Source organism: Camarhynchus parvulus, chromosome 1 (genome assembly GCF_901933205.1).
Source record: "Camarhynchus parvulus chromosome 1, STF_HiC, whole genome shotgun sequence".
Lineage (NCBI taxonomy): Eukaryota > Metazoa > Chordata > Aves > Passeriformes > Thraupidae > Camarhynchus > Camarhynchus parvulus.
Genome location: NC_044571.1, coordinates 60234421 through 60256079, shown reverse-complemented (window position 1 = coordinate 60256079; position 21659 = coordinate 60234421). Strand labels below are relative to the sequence as shown.

Here is a 21659-nt window from a genome sequence, read left to right as displayed (position 1 = left end):
CTGTGCTTAGGAGATTTAACTCAACTGCAGACAACTGAGTGGTAGCAATCTGCAGCAGCCAAGTGCCCCAAGAAGCACCCAGCCTGAGCTGTCAATTAGAACTTGCTCTCTCTGAAGTCTGAGATCCATGACTTCAGGATTCTCCAAAGCCAGCACTAGATTGCTAGGATGCTACATAAGGAGGGAGGTATGTATGCTCTGGGATATGAAGCATAATGCAGAAACATGAGCATTACTGAAGAACTAACCCAGGAAGTGCTCCTGGAGCCATGTGCAAAGCAGGTACTCTCCTCTTTGTTCCCTGCTGTTATTAGTCCTGCACTCTGCTCACACGACTTGGCTAACCTAGACAAGCAGCAGCCTGGAAAATCCATCTAAACCATGCCACATGGACCTACCTCCCTCAATCCCACTGCCATGAAAACCCTTGCAGAAAACCCCATGTTTACCCCAACTGCTAGAGATTAAACATACTCTGTGACTTGAAATAAAAGCATGTCTAAATAATTACTTGACAATTTCAGAGATCCTTTAAGACATTAAAGAAGTAACCAAACCCAAGAATCTTCCTTCATAGCTCCAAGCCTCAAAAACACACCTAGTGGAAGCTGCTGTCTGTAGTCCTATCAGTCATTTTGTCCTGAGTTGCAGCTCTCAAACTGCACCCACGAACAAACGCCATTACTTCACAAATGAACAGACTCAAGCATAAGGTGGTGATGAAAATTTGCCAACTGGGGTCTGTCATATGTCCTGTGACTCAATGCACTCTCACAGATTTTATGGTGACCCTAAAGACAGGGTTGTTTCTTTACTAATGAAGAAACAACCCTATATTAAAGACTGTTTTAAAATTTTTATTTTAAAAGATCCAAAATTTAACAAAAGAAACAAAAAAGTACTTCTGAAAAAAACACAGTTAAAAGAACTGTTTCAAGCTTGTAAGGGATTATAATTCAGTAAGAATACACTAAATGATTGGGACAGAATCATAGAACATCTTGAGCTGGAAGGAATCCACAAGGATCATCATTCTAACTCCCTGGTCCTTGCAGGGGCATAACTGTACATAACTTTACATAACAGTAAAAGATTTCAGTTTCCTTTTAAATAATCTTAACATTTTAAATAATCTTAACATTTTAATCACGTAAATATGAACAATCAATGTTAAGAAACTGTGCAGAACAAGCAGACATGAAAGTTATTGTACAATGTATCTGCTGAATCTCCTATGACCCAAGGCTTCAGGTTTCAGTTTTTGGCACTGGATTCCAACAAGTCTTTTGCTTCGTTTATTTTGGTTGCTAAGTAAGGTGATCCACCTGAGAAGAGAAAGGGGAAAGGAATACTGTTTACACATTAGTATTAAGTACCAAACTACCTCACTTGCAGCATCTCTTTATTATTCATTTTTATTATCTCTTTCCTACACAGATCCTTTTGATACAACTGACATTGACAAGAAGTAAACTAATGGATAAGGAAACATGAGAAATGTCATCAAAACTGAAATCACTGTAGAATAACACAGAACAACTTCTCTCAGAGAGAAGACTGAACTCTGAAATCACTTACATCCTGTGATTTAGATCTGCAGTGGGATGCTACTGCAAATGTACGCAAGGTCAGCTGTCCTGAACAGTCATTCAAACCTAACAGCAATTACTTCCACTCATACTAAAAACTGAGAGGAAAATTTTAAAATAACTTTGATGAAGAATTATTGTGCAAGCATCTCCTGTGTGAGATGCCCAGAGTTACCAGCCAGAACCCATCACAATAAAGCTATTTAAACATGGTACACCTTCTAACTCCTAGTGCTGAACACTGCCATTGCTCTACGCTCCATCTAACCATCTGATTACAGTTCAGCAGGCTTTTTGTGTCTGGGCTTTTTTCAGTCTCCCTTTGAGTGCCAGCCATCTGCCCACAGTCACCAAAAACAACACTGCAAGGTCTGTATCAGTAACTTACCACTTACTATAATACACCTATATTTTAATGTGAAAATGTGATTCCAGCAGTATTGTGCACTGCATAGCCTTTTCCAAGGCATTTGTTCAACCTAATTCTTTTCATTCACCATTTCCTTCATTCTATTAATCAGAAAAAACAATGATAGAAGAAACATGCAGAGCTAGTTGTAGACACATGCAAATGAAAAGGTGAGGCTTGCTTAAAGACTTCTTTAAGCCATTGCTGCAGGAATCCAAATCAGTATAAAGTAATTTCATAGTGTAGTATAATAACCAGAAAAAAAAAAAGTTCTTTTCCATGGTTTGGTCTTGTTTGAGTGTTTTAATTCTAATAAGTAAGCCACACTGGAGGAAAACTGGAGGAAAGTGAGGCAGGGCAAGGGATGAGTGACGAATTGACTATTGAAAAAAAATTTTTTTCTTTTCTGAAATCAAGTAGCTTTGTAGCAAGGAATAGCATTACTACACTGACTACTGCTTCTTTCACAGAGGAGATAAGAGGATCAAACAAACAGTAAAGACTAAAACCTGCAATAAACAATGTATTCCAAGTAATTTTTAAATGTACCTTGATTTTCTACTTGTCTAGAATATAGCATCTTAAAGTAAATTCAAATCTGTTGGAAGTGTTTTCACTACATTTACATCCTTAAGTGCTGTATTAATTTTGTAGCCCTCCAATGAGAGGAAATTCAATCTCATGATTGCCTAAGTGTTTGTTTATAATTAAGGCAAGTCCAAAAGGTTTCTCTTTTTTTTTTCTGTGAGGAAATGTTCTTTCATAAAAAATTTGTAACTGATAACTTAACATACAATGTATCAATATAAAAACTTTAAAACTGAACTGTAAAGATTAACAAGCAGCCATTTCAGTAGTACTCTCTGGGGATGTTTTCATGCAAATTTCTATGTATTTCTTATTTATTTCTAATATTTCTCTCTGCAACAGTTTGGATCTCAGAACACATGTAACTTAAAATCTGCAATTACTGCTCTTTCTTCTATCATCTCCAGGTGGTAAAATATTATTTCAAAATTACATTATACCATTGAATATTATTTTTAAATGAACATCTGTGCTACCAACAGCCAGAATTGATCCATATACAAGCAAACAAGCCTCTCTGTGATGCCACATGTTCCAGATTACTTCAGGCCCTCACTCTGCAGCTGAAGATATTAAGGTTTTTTTTCTACAGCCATGCCAGAAGAGCTTCAGGGGCATTGAGAAGCACAAATCCCTACAACTGGCGCTCCCACTGAGAAAACGCTCGGTGTCTCACTATCACACAGAAGGGCTCACTACATCCATCCAGACCTACACTGTGCCCAGCTGCAGGGGCATTAAAACTCTCAGAGTGCAGCACTAAAATCTTTGTTAGGGTTGTTAGGATCTTCCTAACAGGAAGCATCTCTTCACATACACTTAATATCCACATGGAGATTCACAATTCTTTTTGGCTCACGTGTCCACATACAGCTACAACAAATGTAGAAGTTCATTACTAAGAAAACTTGACCTAATAGGAACTCTGGTGATTAAGAGACTTTTGACCACTGTAATATATTAGAAACAAAGAAGTGAATTTCCTTTCTAGGTCTGTGCAACTTACACATTACAAAAAAGAGTAAAAAAGGAAAGTTTGAAATCAAACAAACAGGACAGCTTTTACACTAAACTGAGGGATGAAGAGAGAAAAGCATCAACTAAACACTTCCCATGGCCAGCGGACACACTTTTCATTTTCTTAAAATGGGGTGCTGGTAGGGAGCCTATAATTCTGTCAAAAAGAAATAAAAACCCTCTGATTTCCCCTTTTGACTTCTGAAATACAGTGCAGCTCTTCACCATCTGTTATTTTAAAGCAGAGACAGCAATGAACATATGGGCTTTCTTTCTGAACCAGCTGTAGTGTAGTTAAAGTTATAATAATAGCCTTTCTCTAAGATAAATTTACATTAAAAACCCGGCCAGTAAAGCAAGAATGCCCAGCTTTACATTCTTTCCAAGTGAATTCCATAAAGGCTGAAATTCATCAATGATGTACTTAGTAACTGCAAACCATTTCCCCAGAGAAAATTACTTTCATGCATGCAACTGGTCCATTACAGTTCAAAACAGGAATTTTATTTTAACGTAAAATTTTTATAGCTTATTTTCCCTTATTTTTCAAGAAGTTTTTGCCAAGTGTGGAAAACTGGTCCCCAAGCTCATAGTCTTAACTGAAGCAGCACAAGTACAGAAAACAACTTTAAATAAAAATGAGTAAAACTGGTTCATAAAGCTCAGTTTATCTGAGATGACACACAGAAGCTCAAGTCAATAAACAACAAACATTTGCAGCTGATGTGGTTATTTACACAGTCAGAAAATTTAAAGGAACTCATTTAAGCCTCTTCCCTTCCAGACCTAGTTAAGAAAAGTAATAATTATTTACCTTTATCAGGATGATTCAAAATCATGATTTTCCTATGCGCTGTTCTGATTTTGTCCTTGCCAGCAGATGGACTGCAAAAACAAATTGAAGTGCTTACAAGAAATGCCAGAGCACTCAGGCTAAAAATTAACAGCTTATACTGGCTTCAAAAATAATTGAAACTTGAGATTTTCACCATCTTGTGGACAAAACATAAACTGCATCTCTGAGGAAGCAACAACAACAAAGGCACATAAGGCAAAGAGAATGACATTTTTCAAAAGCTTGTGTATGTGACACATACAAGTATCTTTCAGGTTTTTGTAGAATGTAATACATCCCTTCATTTAAAATAAAAAATTTGAGGGGAGAAAAGAAGATAGCCCCAGCAGTTCTAGGGTCTATCTGGTTGGTTATTCTAGCATTAAATGCAGAAAACACAATTTTTCCTCCAAGAAAATAAATATCTTTATGACCAGTGACAAAACAACAAATATTTAATATTATCACATTTTGTTCTACTGTAAATATTTTTATAGCAGCTATAAATATTTTTTCTTTCTACTGGGGCCTGAAAATAACGCCTGTATGTGTTATTTTTTGCAAAGCTGTTCAATGTGTTACATTCAGGGACACATTGATTTACAGGTGCTACCTACATAATATTGTTTACTTCAATGACATACATAAAATATGTATTTGGCCTAAATTAAATACAAAATATGTACCTTACCAGACAAATAACCACTTATGGATGCAATATGCCAACACAGTAAAACTCTTGTATGCAAAAGGACAGTTTGAATGGTTCAGTTTTTTATAATTTGTTAGTATGCAGAAATGAATCAGTGTTTTCCACTTCAGGTGACTTCTTAATCAGCGATGATTCAATTAATTAATCTTTCTGTAGATACAGCTTGAATGCAAGGTATCAGCCCAACTAAATTCCCGAGGTAAACAACCTCTCTAATTATTATTCTGTCACAGTGAAATTAGGGTATGTTGCAAAAATAGTTCACAGAACTGCATAAGAAAAGAGTACTTCAATTGAACAGAAAGTGACGTAGAAAGAAACAAAGAGAGGGTGAACGGTCTTGGATTATATAGATACAAAACCAAAATGATTTATCATACAACCACAAATAACAATCATCTATATTTTGATTTGTACAGCTGTTTTTAATACTAAAAAGGAAAGCTGTTATACCACATTTAGAACCTCAGATGATTCTAAACCATAACTGGGGAAAAGTGGCCATTGAATATTACAGAAGATCACGCAGGTCTGCTCAAAGAAGCAACTGTGAAAAGAGGGGTTTACTTCAAATTTCCTTGCCTTCAAGCCAAACAAATTCACATTTTTTCTGAGCACGTTATTGTTTGCTTTTTAGTTTAAGCAGAGTACTAGAATAATTTATAAGCGATTAGAAGTCTTTTACAAAAAAAGCTATGGCTTTGGCAAGAGTATTCCACATTCTTGCAACATGCATCTGCTTCATTCAATACTTGCTGAAGTAAAAACATATTGATGCAACACACCTACCTTACACCTAAAATAAGACTTGCTTCTCGCCTACTCATTTTCTGTTCAAATCCTCCCTTATAGTATGATGAAAGACTCTACAAAGAAGAAAGGGAAAAAAAGCAATAATTAGTTCATGTACAAAGTGCCAGGAACTAAACTGTAGTTATATGACCTCATTCAGAGCATTACATCCATCTATAATTTATTTCAAAGGCATGGAATGACTGGAGACCAGATAATATGAAAGGACTTCTCCTGAGTGATAACACATACAAAAAACAACTTAAAAAACCTTCCTATGTTTTCACAATCTTCTACTGTTAATAAGAGATATTAATAGCTACAACCACTGAAATCCTGCCTCCAGGAGAAAAGTCCAGAATCAAAGTACATACTAGCATAGGATGGTACAGTGCATGTGTTGGGGAGGGCATGGGAGGGAAAGAAGGATAATTGTTGAGAACAGCACTGGTACCATCACAATGACAAATGCCAAAAGTGACAATATTTTGGCATCCATGGATGTTAGGGACAATCACTACAGACATTTCTACAAAGCAAGTTGGTAAAAAAAACCCAATTGATATAAGAATAGATTTGATGTGAAGGAATGTTACTTCAAAAAAGTGTATCATGAGTTCTTTGAAGGAATCCTGAGAAAGAAACAAGAAAAAAAAGAAAAATAAGAACCAAGAAAAATAAACAGAAAGAAACAAGGGAAATAAAGAAGGCTTAAGCATAAAGTTACAACCTGTTTTAGGAAACCACTAAGCTGGAGAACATTGGCAAATAATGGAATATATAGGGAAATCCTAAGTCTTTACATCTTTACATCCTTCCTTCAAAACCAATGACTGACAACTATTAGAAACAGGACCTGTGGTTAACTTTTTAAACTCATTGTCATATGAAACTTTATCCACTGTTTTAAGAAGGGAAGAAAAAACAGTGGGAGAAGAACATTAAAAAGGAGATGGAGATGAGAGCAAATCATTACAGCTACTGTCATAGAGAATGGGTTGAATGCATATTTGTCAACCATAAATCTATTTTAAATTATGAAAAAAACCTGTGGAACCATCACTGACGGTTAGCAGTGATCACAATGTGAATGTTTCTGTAAGTCCCAGAGGTGGCAGATATAGCTCCAAGCCTTGGCGAACTGGCACACAGAAATCACTCAACAAGACTAAAGTCTTTTCCTCAGTGCAAAACCTATCAACTGAGGGAAAATAAGCTTCTTTTGTTGCTATCAAAGGGAAGTCTGGCCTGAGAGCTGAGACTATTTTTAAGTATTCCCTTTAGCCCCAAGTAAAATGCGCCTGGCCCTTGAAAAAACACTCTTCTCACTAAATAAAGCCATTCATATTCAGTGAGAATTTTGCCTTATGTCTACACAAGCTCTCTTATATAATTTCAAAACCATTATATAGCATTTAAAGGGCTCTGCCTATGATATCTAAGAAAAGCCTTTAAGCTTAGGAGAGATACTCACCCAAAAGCAAGGTTCAGAAATACTTCACCTATTGCTACCAGAATGTCACACACAAACACAGAAGAGATTTTTTTAGTGTGCTGTTGTTGCCCAAAACGAATTTCATTTTCCTTCTCCCACCCCAAACCATGAACAAAGTAACCACTACTGTAACACTAAAGGTATCAAAGCTGAAGGAACTGTGGACATGCCATGCCAACAACGAGAATCTGTGGAGGAGCCACTTCTGTAACTACAGGGTAACACCAACCAGGTCTGGAAAAGTGCACATGGACTGACAGGTTAGAGGGTGCAACATTAATGGAACACACAGCGCTTCTCTGGTTCTCTGAAGGGAAATGATGTCAATAATTTAATGAACACCCTTGAAGAGCAGAACTGCACAGAAATTTGCAACAATGCCAACAATTACTACAAGCAAAAGAGAAAAGCATACTTTAATGCTCTCTGAAAGTTTTTCCAGAAACATTTGCTCCCAAAGCAGTCTAGGTGCAGGTGGTTTCCTGAATTCTTCTCTGCCCTTCAACTCTGACATAGAACTCTAATGCAGGAGAACACTAGCTTGCTATTAATGTAGAGAAGAGCAGCATTTGAATTTAACACAGCTTGTCTCTGTTCTTGGTAGATTTCATCTAAAATACTATTTAAAATCAGAGACTAGGGAGGGATGGCTACAAGCTTACATTCAGAAATATTTTTTCATGTTTTTAAAGCCTACTTCCTTGACACTGTTCTAACCTTAGGAAGCCTCGGTTCACCTCCAAAAAGAATGAAAAAATAATGTCTTTTCACACACAAACAGTTTGTTCAATTGGTCTTCATGAAAAAATATTTTCTTCTCATAAGTGAAGGATGTAGAAACAATAATCAATTCTTAAATTAGGATCTCCATCCTAAGCAGAATTTAAAGCAAAAGGAAATTACACATAAAAGCATTTTTCCTGTTGGTTAGAAAAAAGAGGAAAAAATACTGAGACTTCATTTTAGGCAACATGTAGGCAAATATCTAGTTCCCTAATGAAAGAATTTTTGCACGCTACTCAAACTAAAACATTTTTTCCTAGTTGTAAATTCTAAGTAATGGCTGGAAAGATATTTTTCTGTTATGAGAACTCCTTGATGAGCAGGCAGCTCTAGTCACTTGATTATTTATTAGCTCCAGCAATTGCAAAGAAAATTTTGTACTGGAAAAATCATTGAAATGAGCTCTTAATTTCTTTGTACTATTTGGGGGAAGGGGAGGAGGTATCATTTAATTTACTTAATTTCCTTGCACATTATTACCATTTAGCAATTTATCTAAGTCCTCCTTTCTGAACAAATGCTATTAATAGGTTTGGGGCATAGGGAGGGACAGAAAATGGCTGCACTTGCTCTGCAAATGTCTATTCAGTCTTGCAAATCTCCACAAAAGCAACCAGATAAGAAAATCCAATGCACAGGAACCATGACATGTTCAAGATAGTTTTTTTTTCATAGCACATAATCAGAAGCATAATCACTGTTTCTATGCCAGTTAAGAGAGCGAAAACACCAAAACTGAGACCATACATTACATTACATGGAGTAGTGAATTTTTCTGAAAACTGTATGTTGCTGTACCAGGACCAACACAGTCCTCCACCAGAAAGGGAACAAACACCAGAGGAAAAAAACCGAACACAAAAAACAAACTACAACCACAAACTATTAGAAGCTGTGATATAACGTAGAATTTTGCTAATATCAACTTTAACTTCCTTAACTTCAGTTAGGAAAAAAATCTTATAAAATGGACTGCATTGTTCTCTAGAAGCTTTATTTTCAATTAAGGACAAGACAGACAGTTGCTACCCTTACCTCTCAATTCAGAACTCCATGAGTCTGAGCAGAATCAGATCCAATAAAGGAAATACAGTGAGAAAACCTAATGATGTGCTACAGAAGACATCATTTTCTTGTGGAACAGAGAGTTTCATGATTGTGGGATTTGAGTATTTTGATTGTTTATTTGGCCTAGAATTTCTGCGTCTGTCTTCAATATCTTCTATCTGTCTGTCATTCAATCCTCAATATCATTGATTCCACAAAGAAAGGTAATGAATGCTACCGAAATACTTGCTTCTTTATTTCACACTTTAAGGAAATATTAATAGTACAACTAATGGCACTAATTCTGAGGAAGAAAAGCCAAATGACTACTTAGAGCTATGCAACTTCTACAGGCAACACTCTTCTCACTACACACAGAGACAAAACAGTCTCTCTGAGACCACTGACAAAACTACACACAAACTAATAAACCATTTCTGTGGGAGCAAGCATTATGACTTGCCACAGAGTGGAAATACAATGTTTCCTCCAGTGACTTTCTCCACTGAAAGAAAGATAGTAGAAAACTTCAAGACTAAATTACAGAAGCATTTACAAATACATATTCTTAAATATAAAGTGACTGTCTTATATGAGATCTAAAAATTCAAAATAAAGCTTTTACTTGCCTCTGCTTACTATTTCTGACTAAAAGATGAGTGCAGTTGTTGACTGTATATGTTACTTATTTACATAAGTAAATAGGAAGTGTAAAATCCTCAAGATACAGCAAGCAGCATTTTAAATTATCACTTCAAAATTGCTCAGCTTGACCTGTCCCAAATAATTTATTAGTGAGCAGACAGAAAGAATAAACTGCATCTGTATTACCTTGTGTAATTGGGAGGGATCAACATCAACTGTGATTTCTAGCGCAAACAGAGCAGGGGAAACATTGTAAATGGAGGAGGAAGAGTGGGGGCTTACAGAGGGAGGCAGCTAGCTTTTCAACTGTCAGCTGTTCACAGACTCTCAAGGAAAAGAAGGCCATGAGGGACAAGGTTTCATTCTACAAAGCTAGAATAAGCACTGAAAATTATAGGGACCAAGCTAGGTGCCTTCACCATAGAAACCCAGCAAAGTAACGCTGAGCCCAGACACTGAAGGTCATGAGATTTTTTTTTTCCAGGAAGCATGGGTAGAAGTACCAACTTCTTGGTAACCTTTGTCAGTACAGTGTAAAGGGCAATAAGCTGTCAAGAAACGTGGTGAAAGTGCTAATTCACACATTATACACAGCAGCTTCATATCCCACAAAGGCATGTGAAATTACTAAAATAAGCACTTTGGAGAATAAGCACTTACATAGGACTTTTGCATTTAATCTTTTCTCTACTGTTTTAAAGAAAATAATCCATTGTTAAGGGGAGAAGTAAAAAAATTAAAATATAAACTGAGAAAGTAGTAGCTGTAGAGTAGTAAAAATCAAATAATCTTGGCCAAGAATTATACAAGGATCTTCAATTTGGACCATGGTTGTAGAAGAAAGATATTATCACTATCCTCTCACAAATATAAAGCCAGAAAATACACACAGTAAATGGCAAACAGGAAGAGAGTTTTTACTGTCTCCAGTAGATCTCATCTTACACAGAAAACTTGTACTTTCAAGTACAGAAATAGAACAGCAGAAGAAATACCCTACTGGAAATCAACACACAATTCTGGGCAGAAAGGGAGGATGTGAAACCAGACAGAGGATATTGCTCCAGGGACTAAGAACATTTAGAATGCAGAAGCTCCTGGTTTGCTCTTTATGGCTGTTCATGAATTCTGCAGGACTCAAAGTCACTGAGGTAAAAATGAGATAGGTCTGTAATGAGCTTGGCTCAGTCAGTATTGAGGAGTGCAGTTTCCTAGGAACAGACACCTCTCCATGCAGTAGCATGTCACATTTCAATGTGTTAAAAAGAGTCACTGCATGCTTTCTTATGTGAATGTATCTGAATTTAGATTCTCTAGCTGGTATCTACAAATGGATAGAAAAAGAATGGCTGGAGTAAAACAGCTAGGGAGGGAGGGAGGGTGAAGACTGAAGCACTCCATACTCTGAAGCCACATGTACTGCCAGCTACATCTAGCAAGTCTGCAAGTCAGCCTGTATCTGTATCATGTGAAAGCAATTTAATTCACAGTACCTAAAGTCCCCTCTGTTGTTTTGGCAGGCAATAGGGGAATATCTCAAATTTTTTTTTTTTGAAATAGGAAAAGAAAAAATTGACAGTGGTCTCACAACAGCAATGCAATAAGAGCGACAGAGAGCAAAAAAAGTTTTCTAGGAGCACTGTTTCTGGCTGAAACACATGGCAAGCAAACACAAATGTGACCAGCCCCAAGAGGACAGCTGAATCTTCTCCTCAGGAAGCTTGCCTTGACCAAGCTTGCACCTTCAGCACAGGAACACCAAGTACAGATGGCAAATGAATTTGGACCTCAGTGTCTGTCTAGACAGGCTCTGTGCTGCAACTGGCCTAACATTAGTAGGTACAATGCTAATATCATGTTTTTTAAAAACCTACCTTTAGTATATTTTTCAGGAAATAATAATCTGCAACAATTACTCCCTGAACATGCTCACCCATCAGCATCATGAAGGGAATAGCATTCTTTTGCTGTGGGTAAGTGTACACAGACTATGAACTCTGAAGGAACATTCTGCTACAAGCAGACATCTAGCTCATTGGGAATTACTTCAATCAAACAGGAATGGAACACATGTATTTATTTACCAGAGGAAAACATAGCCACTGAAGCAGTAAGTAAATGCTCTCAAATATTCCCTGCATATGCATCCCGCACAACACACTACTTCTTGATTTTTTGACCTCATTATTGTATTTTTTAACCAGCAGGAAAAAAACAAAGAACAAAAACCTGGTTAAAAGTTCAAATTAGCTGAGGAAGAAAAAAAAGACAACGCCTATGTAAACCAGCACACAAGCTCTCCCATCTCCATGGCAACCCATCCCAGAAGTTCATCAATTTGTCTTCTTGATTTTTAACACTGTGTCTAAAAGACTAAATTCTTTCACTTTTAGCTGCTGGAAATGAAACTGCATGTCATCACTTTGCAATATTTAGGAATTAGTGACTTTCTCACCATGTACTTGAACAATTTATCTTTACACTTACTAGTAAGGGTTCCAAAACAAGAACATCAGTAGAAAAAACTGCAACTGCTTATCAAACTCATGAACATCTTTTGATACAGCTTTATCCATAGGGATTTAAAATATAGAAGACAACGTGCCAGAACTTACACAGCAGGGAGCAGCCCTATCCTGGGGAAAAAATATCTACCTGGCACTTTATTTAACATAAAATATCTCCTTTCTGAATACTTGAAATACAAAATCATAAATTTAGCATAAAGTAGTATCTAAACTTACAGAAGTTGAAATCCTCTTTGCTGCTTCTGTAATTGCCTGCTCCAATGGTTTCCAAACATGGAAAGCGTAACGACCTAATAAAGATGAAGGTTAAATGAAATATTCACTAAAATGCAAAAAACACCCCACAAACAAGCTCCAATTTATGCTCATCAGTTTACAGCAGAAAGAATTTTGTTTTTAAAAAACACCAAACTATTGGGAGAGGGAGAAGAATTTTAGTACACTGCATCTAAAAACTTAGTCACGGACTGCAAAGACCCATTGTGTTTACTCGCTATTTAACTCACTAAATAAATAGATTTAAATACATTTCAATATGATAAATGAAGATACCTGCCTTGTGAACTTTAAGAAAAAGGGTGGTTTGAAACATTATCTTTGGGTATACATTATTTATTAAATACTCTTCAAAGGTTATGTCTTCAAAAAAAGAAATCCATGTATTACACGTTTCTTGCTGTGATACTGTATGCTTTATTACACACCTTGTAAATACTGAATTTTTAATTTCGTTAGAAAAAGACGATCTTCTGGGATTCAGAGCCATTCAACTCCCCACTAGCACTGAGTGTCTATAGCCAAGAAAGACTAGAGGGATTCCTGTAAGGCTGTGTTCCCAGAAGAACAAAGCAGCTCTATCAACACCGGAATCAAGAATTATGCCATGTTACTGGAGGGTTTTCCATGTAAATCCTCTCTCCCCAGTTACTGTTTTAACTATTCTTTAGCAACGTAACTTAATACTACACACAATGGAAAAACTATTTATAAAATGTGGCTCTGCTTCATTCAAATAGCAACTTGCACTCATTCTTACAACACATATCATGTCTGTAAGTTTTAGTGATCTAAGCCTGTGCCTATGGTAACACAGAAGTCAAAACCACATCAGACTATCTCTGTTGAAATGTTGTGATGTACCATTACCTCATTCTCTTAATGCTTTCTGCTAACCACTATTTAATGTTAAACTCATACCCTGTCTTCAAACTACAACTTATTTTTCAGAATAACAAACAGTCCAGATGCAAAAAGTTCATGCAATAAAAAATGTAGTATGGAAACAGTTAGTATGATAAATCACTAGTCACTAAAACCTTTTATTTTCCTCTATTTCAATTTGTTGAGCATCAACTTATCATCACAGCATCTTGTTGCACTCTTCTGTACTAAAGAGCCTCTACACCGCAATATGTTATTAAGTAAATAAACTTTTCACCTTTCATTTTGCAGACAAAAAGCAGATGGAGCATTTTAGCTGCTGTCCATGAAATTACATTGTCCAGCTTTCTCCACCATTTTCAAAAAGAATTTTGGAATTTATTACTTTGAAGGTGGACACAATTCTGATGACTTCTATAGGTGGACACAATTTTCCACAGTTCTCTTGAGCAACCTTTCCACTTTCCATTATTTATATTCATAAAAACTTCATTAACCCGTTTGCAAACTTCAGCTCACAAAGTGAGAGTTCTGCGGGTAATTTACCTTACCTGCAAATGCAACAGTTGCAATGCCAAGTCCAAGTGCTATCATAGTCCTGGCCTAACGCAGAAAAACAGGAATCAGAATAACATGTGAATTCTAATTTGATATATACACACCTTTTACTTTAACAAGGAGCATTTCTGATGCCTGATGTGGACATTTCATTTACAAGCTACGAAAGCGATGAAAGTAAGTTCTGTATTCCCCAGGCTGTTGGATTTTATAGTTCAGCCCCATTAACCCTCACCATTGTATCAGGTTTAACTTGAACTACCCACCAGCAAATCAGTGAACACACAGTGAAATCAGCTCATATAGTATGCACTGATAAAAACACAAGGCACATAACTATACAGGATTATTTGAAATTACCTGTGCAGTCTAGTTCTACATAACAAAGTATCAGTTTACTACAAAAACGTGAAGAACTAACTCATAACTCTCATATCAGGTGTATGTATTTTCCTACACAGTGCTTGAAAAAGTCAGGCACTTCAAGAAGGGTAAGAAGTATTCCTGTGTTGACCAAGAAGCTGAAGAAAGATATGAAGTAAACCTTGAAGAAAGGACTGCCTTCTCACATGTTTGCAGAAATCAGGAAGGGTAACAAGCTCTCCACTTCTGAAAAGCCTCCCTGCAATCTTTGAAACAAAGGAAATAGTCATCTGTGGTATCACCTGTCTTATCATACGACAGTTCAATAATGCCTTGAATTTCCCCCCGGGAAACCTGAGAAATCAGATTAGGTTTACCTTGAATTCAAAACATAATGACAGTGAAAAAGCTTTTATCACCAGACTGTCTTTTCTATATATGACTTCCACAGTTATCCCGTAACTGGTTTATATCTTGTATACAAGCAATTCTGACAGAAGGACCTAAAGCTCCAACTTCAATGTGAATGCCCTAGGAACTGGATCTGGAACCCAGGTGCCTTTACCACTAAGATTTCTGGGGCTAAATTACTTTGTTTTCAGTTGTACCCACCCTCATTTCTAGCCTGTGGGAGCAGAGGAAGAGTTTAGAAATACTGTTTTCAAAGCCTTCCTAGAGCTGGCTTAGTAGGACTTAGATCATGGGTTGGCAACTTGCCCAGAAAGAGGCAGCTGTATAAGATGCAGGAGCTGCCCTCATGCCCAGTGGCTCCTACAGCTTTGGCTCTGAGGCCGAGCGGCTATGACTGCTGCCTGTAGCACGGAGCTCAGGACAGAAGTCCCAGCCTCCTCTGAGGTCACTGGTAGAAGTAGCTGTATTCCTCTGGATCTAGCATGTGGATGCTGCAGATTTTAACTAAATACCTACCTCCCACCTACCGGAGGGGGAATTTTTGCCTTAGATATTTGCCTGTATATTACATTTTTGTAATTTAACTCTTCCATTTCAGTGTGGTCTTCAGTCTCAATAGTAGCATTAATTTCTGAATGTAAAAATAATATAGTAGTTTTATGTCTGTTGTTCCTTTCAGTTCTACAAAATTTCCTCTCGTCTTTTCCCCATGAAAATGTTTAAGGATGTTATCTTAAATGGCAGATGATGTAAAATTGTGAAGCATACAGTTCATCGTCTCACTAAACTAAAACTCTTTTCACTTCTTCTCACAAATCAGTTTTCCCAGGCTCTCAATATTCAAACATTCAAAAAAAATTCCTCCACTTAGACACAAACCACAAACAGCCACCTTTCTGGAAATATCCTAACCCTATAGGAATTCTATATTATTCTGTCTTGTGGTTTGTGACCATGGATTAATATTCAAGAGTTTCCTTGACTTATTCAGACTGACAGCAAGAATCTTTTACTAAGTGGTTACAGTCAATTAAGAGCTCAACAATGTGTGAAATAGATCACGCTGGCAAAAAAAAAATTATTAGCCTTTGATTGTCCAAATTAAGTTATACTTGCTTTGCCACCAAAAAGGTGGTTTAAGTCAGCAGTTTACAAGACATGCAGGTTCCAACAAGGCATTAGCAGCAGACACCTCACCACAGGGAAGACCAAGCACAGAGACCAGACTATTAACACCAGGATTCTGTCAGTTCAGTGCAGAAGTAGCTGAAGTGATTTTGCACAGTAATCTGGGAGAACAATGCAGAGACCCTTGAGGCCCTTTGACAGAGTCGGCCATATCCGCTGGAATGCATTTGTCCAATCTCAGTGGAAAGCACCAGCAGTCAGTGGAAAGCTACTGCAGCCCGCAGTACAGCAGGTAAAAACAAACCATGGTAGCAGCCCTTGAATAGGATCAGGATGCAGGATCAAGGGGAAATAAAGACAAGACAGAAAACTTGGTAAAACTGGTACAAAGCTCAAGCCAGAGAGGAACGAGTGTCCATACATTTAAGTGAGGTACAGGCAACAGAAAATCTGAGAAATACTGGTTTATGGTAAGTCACCTTATTTGCATTATGAGCACGTTAGAGAAGAGTCACTTGCCACATATTAGCAAAAAAGTGATAACTTGACACAACAAAGCATCTTGAATGTTATGGTGTGAATGTATCCTAACTATACACATGTGATAAAGACGGAATTTGGATCAGTGTGAGATTGCAAGTTTGGCCTTTTTCTTGACACAGACTATCATAAAAGCAGTGGCAACTTCAAGTACTAACCAGTAAATTCTTCCAGTCCAACTTGACTCAGTTTCCTTTTCCACGCTCTCTCAACTCAGCTGAGTTATTTAAAGTAACTCAGCTGAGTTGAGAGAGCATGGAATATTTAAAAGAATCCGTCAAGGTTAGCCTGGTGCTTTGAAATGTAAAGTCCAAAGCTTTAATTAAATGCACTCCTTTCACGTCAATATTAAATGAAAGCAACTCGCTCTCTCTGTGGAAGGCAGCAGTTCATTTACAGCATGCTAATACAACTACCAACATGACCATTTTTGTCTCCTATTGCGTGAAATTGCATTTCATAAGGGATAAATAAATAAATACATACATACTGACTTTCAATTATGACAGAATTGACCTTCTCCCCCCTCCAAAAATGCTGTTAAGAAACTTCCAAGATGTGGATTTTAAATGAAATCATTATGTTACAATCCAAGAGGGAAAAATAAAGAAATAAAATATTAAAAACTAACATCTGTCCCTTTCTTTATTCAATGAATCAGCTCCCAAAGGTCAGTCATCAACCCCATGCTATTCTGCTGATCTCGGTATTTTAATTTTACTATGTAATTCAGTCTTCAGTAACAAACCCAGCTAAAGGAAACTAATGAAAAAGTTATGCTAAATCTGTAAAACCTGAATTTTCTTAATCCTTTTCTGAAGTTAGTATAAGAAAACACAAGCATTAGAAAGGCAACTGCCAAAACCTGATTTACCTAAGCATTTGGCAAACAAAAGAGCATAAAGCGTATTAACACCCAGTATGTTAGAAAACAGAGAATTTCTGCCTATTCCTTTAATATTTAATTCTCCAGTAGCCTTAATTTTTTAGCAGAAGAAAGAGGGGAGGATGAGATATTATTTTGGCAAATCCCCAATCCATGGTGCCCTTCTAACTTAAACATACTAAAAAAAATAAAATTACATATGGTGTTCTTAGCATTAGAGCTTCTTCTTCTTCTATGAAGTAGAAAAAAGTTGAATCTATAAACAAAAGGAGAATTTCAAATGCATCATTTTAAAACTTCAGCAGAACACTCCTACATCTGACAATGGGCTGCAAATGCTAATGCTTTCCAAATGTTAAAACCTATCTGCCTACATATGATTTGGATTTTATAGTGGTTCTTCTACTACAACTAGTGGAACACTGTTCTCAGTTAAAAGAAAAATATTTTGCTCTAAGTTTCACACACACAGAAGGAGTCCAACAGTCTTTTTCCTCAGAAACCTACAGTGAGCAGAGCAGAACAGAATAAAAAGCACAGAGAAAATAATAATTGTTTTCATGGGTTGAATGGTATTTTGCAATTAATCCACGCTTAATCGTAGACCAGAAAAATAGGAAGTAGGCACCTACATTCAACTAAATACACACAAGCATAAATTGCTTAACTAAACATTTTTAAGGTTTGGTTTGTTTGTTGTGGGGTTTTTTTTAGTTCTGTACACTGCTAAGAAGCAGGATACAAAAGTATATTAACTAAGTGTACAAAAATATTTCTGAAAATAGATATTCCCTTAAATAAAAATTCTTGACTGGAAATATAAATGATTGCTTGGTATGGAAGATAGAATAAGGTTTCTGTTCCTCAGAAGAGTAGCTACAGTTTATTGGAATACTGCTCTAGAGGAAGCCACCTTCGTAACACTATATGGAGGCAAAACCATTGTGAAGTGGGATTACATTATAAACTCTATTCAACCAATTTGATTTCATAATCTAGTATTCTCCCTCTAGTCTTAACCTTCCTATGAAATTTAATTTGTTTTCCAGCAGGGAATTAAAAGTAATTTCAGCTAGATGCTGTTCTCCATACTGACACAATTCTCACCTCATTTTGCGTCCTTTAATTTCCAGTAACCTTTTTAGTTTGTATATAGAGCTACAACTACAGTTCTGGATGGTTTTTCATAGGAAATGGAACTAGAGCAAGATTCACTAATAGAACAATTACCATAAGGTATTCAAATGAATCTTCTTGAGTATGCACTAATTAACAAAGGCTCCTGTGGGTGATCTTTGAGAAAAGACTCCTCAGCTTCCACTGCTGCTCTCCCATTGCTCCAAATGCTTTTGTAAAAGAACTACAAGAGTAAATGTGACCATGATTAAGTGACTTTCAGCTAATACCCTGGACTAAGGAATAAATTCCAATAGAAAACTGTAGACATCCAGATTTCAGATTCCAATAGAAAACTGTAGGCATTCAGATTTCTTTCCTCTTCAGACCCACCTCAGTCTCCAGACCTCAGTAATAACGTGACAATACACACAACAACAAAGCAATCCATGCTAACTCCAAATGCAACTTTTATCCCAGATGGGTAAGAAGGCCCAGACTCAACAAAATTCTAGGAATTCCCTGCTAGCATTCCACAGGGAGAATGGCTATGACAATAATGAGTTTCAGAGTCAGCTTTTTAAGATTACACACTTGCTGTTAAATACACAGGAAGACTCTTTGGGGAAAAAAAAAGTCCTAGACTGTAGTAACAATGAATAAATAACTTAGAGAACTGTGATTTTTAAAACTGTGTTTTCAAAAAGTAGAAATATTGTAGAGACAACTTCACATGCACAATTAGGTTAGGCAAGTAAGACTTTTAAGCCATTTAAAAAATGTGAAAACTTCACCATCTGGGGCTTTAAGCCATGTGTTTTTCCCAATTCTCTTTTCCAGTGGGGACTCACTGTTCCCTGAACTAGTTGAAGTGATAGGAATGAAGAAGTGGGATAAAATCCCAGCATCCTTTCCTTTAGAGCACGATAGAGCACAGGAAACTTTGCAGACACTCTGCCTCCACCCAGCCTTACTCACAGCACCAAGTACCAGACGAGAATTACTTTTCTGAAACAGAGCTCTACAAAACCTCCAACACTCAAACCTGCCTGTGGTAATAACATTTGCACAGTGGGTGAAAACACATCAGGTATCACCTTTTCACGGCAGGGAACGGAATTTTTGGACTCGTTTGTGAGTGCTGGGGCTGAAGTGTTCCCATGTACCCTGTCATGGAATCCCAGCATATAAGGGACTAATGTGTATCTTCCAAACACACACTGGCTATGGAGCCAACCAATGACTCTCAGTGGTGACAGACAAGACCTACTGGGAATAACCAAGGATCGTTGGCATTAACACATCGTGAGAAAGAACAAGATGCGGCTGGAGAAGGGGGTCATGCAGAGGCAGGGCAGCGCTTTTCCCTGCTCCAGCTCCTGGAGGTACACACAGCACACTGCAGTGCAAGGATGAGGCCAAGCACTGGGTACGGACTGTAGCAGGGGGGGATCAAGACCACCAAAGACCTCCCCCCAAGCCCTCCAGCCTGTTTACAGAATTGCGCAGAAAGAGAAACCTGTCTTCCTGGCAGGGAAAACTTATCCATAGAAAAGCATCCCCAGGCACGCCCAGGGACATTTCATCAGCAGGACTGAGGCTGGAACCAGGACCGTAAAGGAGTAATCTCCTTTACTCTCTCACTTTCCCTCTCTTTCTTTTTCTCTTTCTATTCGTCATTAATTCACATCTACTTTTCTCTCTTGCCTTTCACCCTACTCCTGTATCCAAAACCCGCTGCCGTGTGCTTACACAGTAGACCAGAGCCAACATTTCCACATCAATCGTGTAACGCACTATTAGAACTTTCCGACTGACGACCCTCTGCCTTCCGCTGTTCCCTGGGACCACGAGCACTCACGGATCCCGGGTGTGCCCTCCCCTGAGGGCTGAGGCCATGCCCGCTGCCCACGCTGCACCTGCACCTGCGGCACCAGCCCAGGCCCCTCTGCCCCGGCCCCCCGCCCGTCCCGAGGGGAGCGCAGCACGCCTGTCCCGCGCCCCGGCCCCCGCCCCTCTCACACACGTCCCCCATCACACGTGTGAAGGCCCGGGCTGCGGACAGGGCAGTAGCGGCCTCACGGCCCCGGGGATGGGGATCCCCCCACGCGCTCACCAGCCCCCGGTCCAGCTCGGCTTGGCCCTTGCCGGCGCCCGTAGGGGCCCGGGCGTACTCGGCGTAGCGCAGGCCCTCCGCGGAGGCCGCGGCGCCCTCCATGATGGCGCGAGGAGGAGCGAACACTACGGGTCGGCTGGAGGAACAAACAGCACGGCAGGACGGAGCGCGAAGGGCCTCCTCCCGCGCGGCCAAGGCAGGCGCGCTGCAGCCCGGGAGAAGCGGGAAACGGAGCGATAAGGGATAATCAATGCGGGCATCAGGGATAATCAGCGCATTTACAAATGGGATCAGGACGGGGAAAAACATTCAGGCCACACGGAAATTATTAATGCCCATCTTCAGAATACAGGATTTCAGAAAGGGGAGGGGGGGGGGAATATATGTAAAGAAAAGTATAAAGCGTAATTAATCTGGGAAAAAACCCGCTAAAATGCGTTTTAAAATTTACATGCTGGCTTGCGCCTCAGTTGATGTCTGTATATGTTTCGCTGTGTTTATACTTTGATTCTCTGCAAATGCCGCCACTTTGGATCGTAGCTCACCCTTCTGGAAGCGCTCCTCATCCGATGCCTCCCTGTGCAGAGGTTGGCCACCGCCTTTCGTCCCACACCACAATCAGTAAAATGCTCGGCCCTGTGCCCGTACAGCAGTGAAGCGGCTCTTCCCTTGTGCTGCTTCCCCTTCCCTCCTGCCTGGTAGTGCTGGCGGTGGAATGGGATCATCTGCGGGTTGCTAAGCGGTGTGACTGGACAAAAAGAATGACTCTCCTTACCTCCTATTTCAAATGACGATTGCTCTTCTGAGCATCTCTTAAGTATCTTTTTAAAGCACCGCAGAGGAGAGCTGACCACATACAGCATTTCATTAACCTTAGAAAGATGTATAAATTTAACTTTCTACTGAGCAGAAGCCATTGGAAGTTGCATGATGATCCATT

General features: G+C 38.5%; 1 protein-coding gene across 1 annotated transcript; it reads right to left on the bottom strand.

Moving 5' to 3' along the window:
• Positions 1-841: 841 nt before the first annotated feature.
• On the bottom strand, positions 842-20902 carry DNAJC15 (DnaJ heat shock protein family (Hsp40) member C15). Its single transcript, XM_030951746.1, has 6 exons — positions 20720-20902; positions 14153-14204; positions 12657-12730; positions 5940-6016; positions 4418-4488; positions 842-1325 (listed from the first exon to the last, which is right to left on the bottom strand). Exons 1-6 carry the CDS (start codon positions 20819-20821, stop codon positions 1255-1257), a joined length of 447 nt encoding a protein of 148 aa, XP_030807606.1. The 5' UTR covers positions 20822-20902; the 3' UTR covers positions 842-1254.
• Positions 20903-21659: the final 757 nt, after the last annotated feature.

Bases quoted from the DNA above. Each gene is read 5' to 3' on its own strand.
- DNAJC15 (XM_030951746.1), bottom strand. From the start codon at position 20,821: ATGGAGGGCGCCGCGGCCTCCGCGGAGGGCCTGCGCTACGCCGAGTAC. The intron at 14,205-20,719 runs GTGAGCGCGTGG...TTTCTGCGTTAG, and splicing joins CCGAGCTGGACCGGGGGCTG to GCCAGGACTATGATAGCACT. The intron at 12,731-14,152 runs GTAAGGTAAATT...CATCTTTATTAG, and splicing joins TGCAACTGTTGCATTTGCAG to GTCGTTACGCTTTCCATGTT.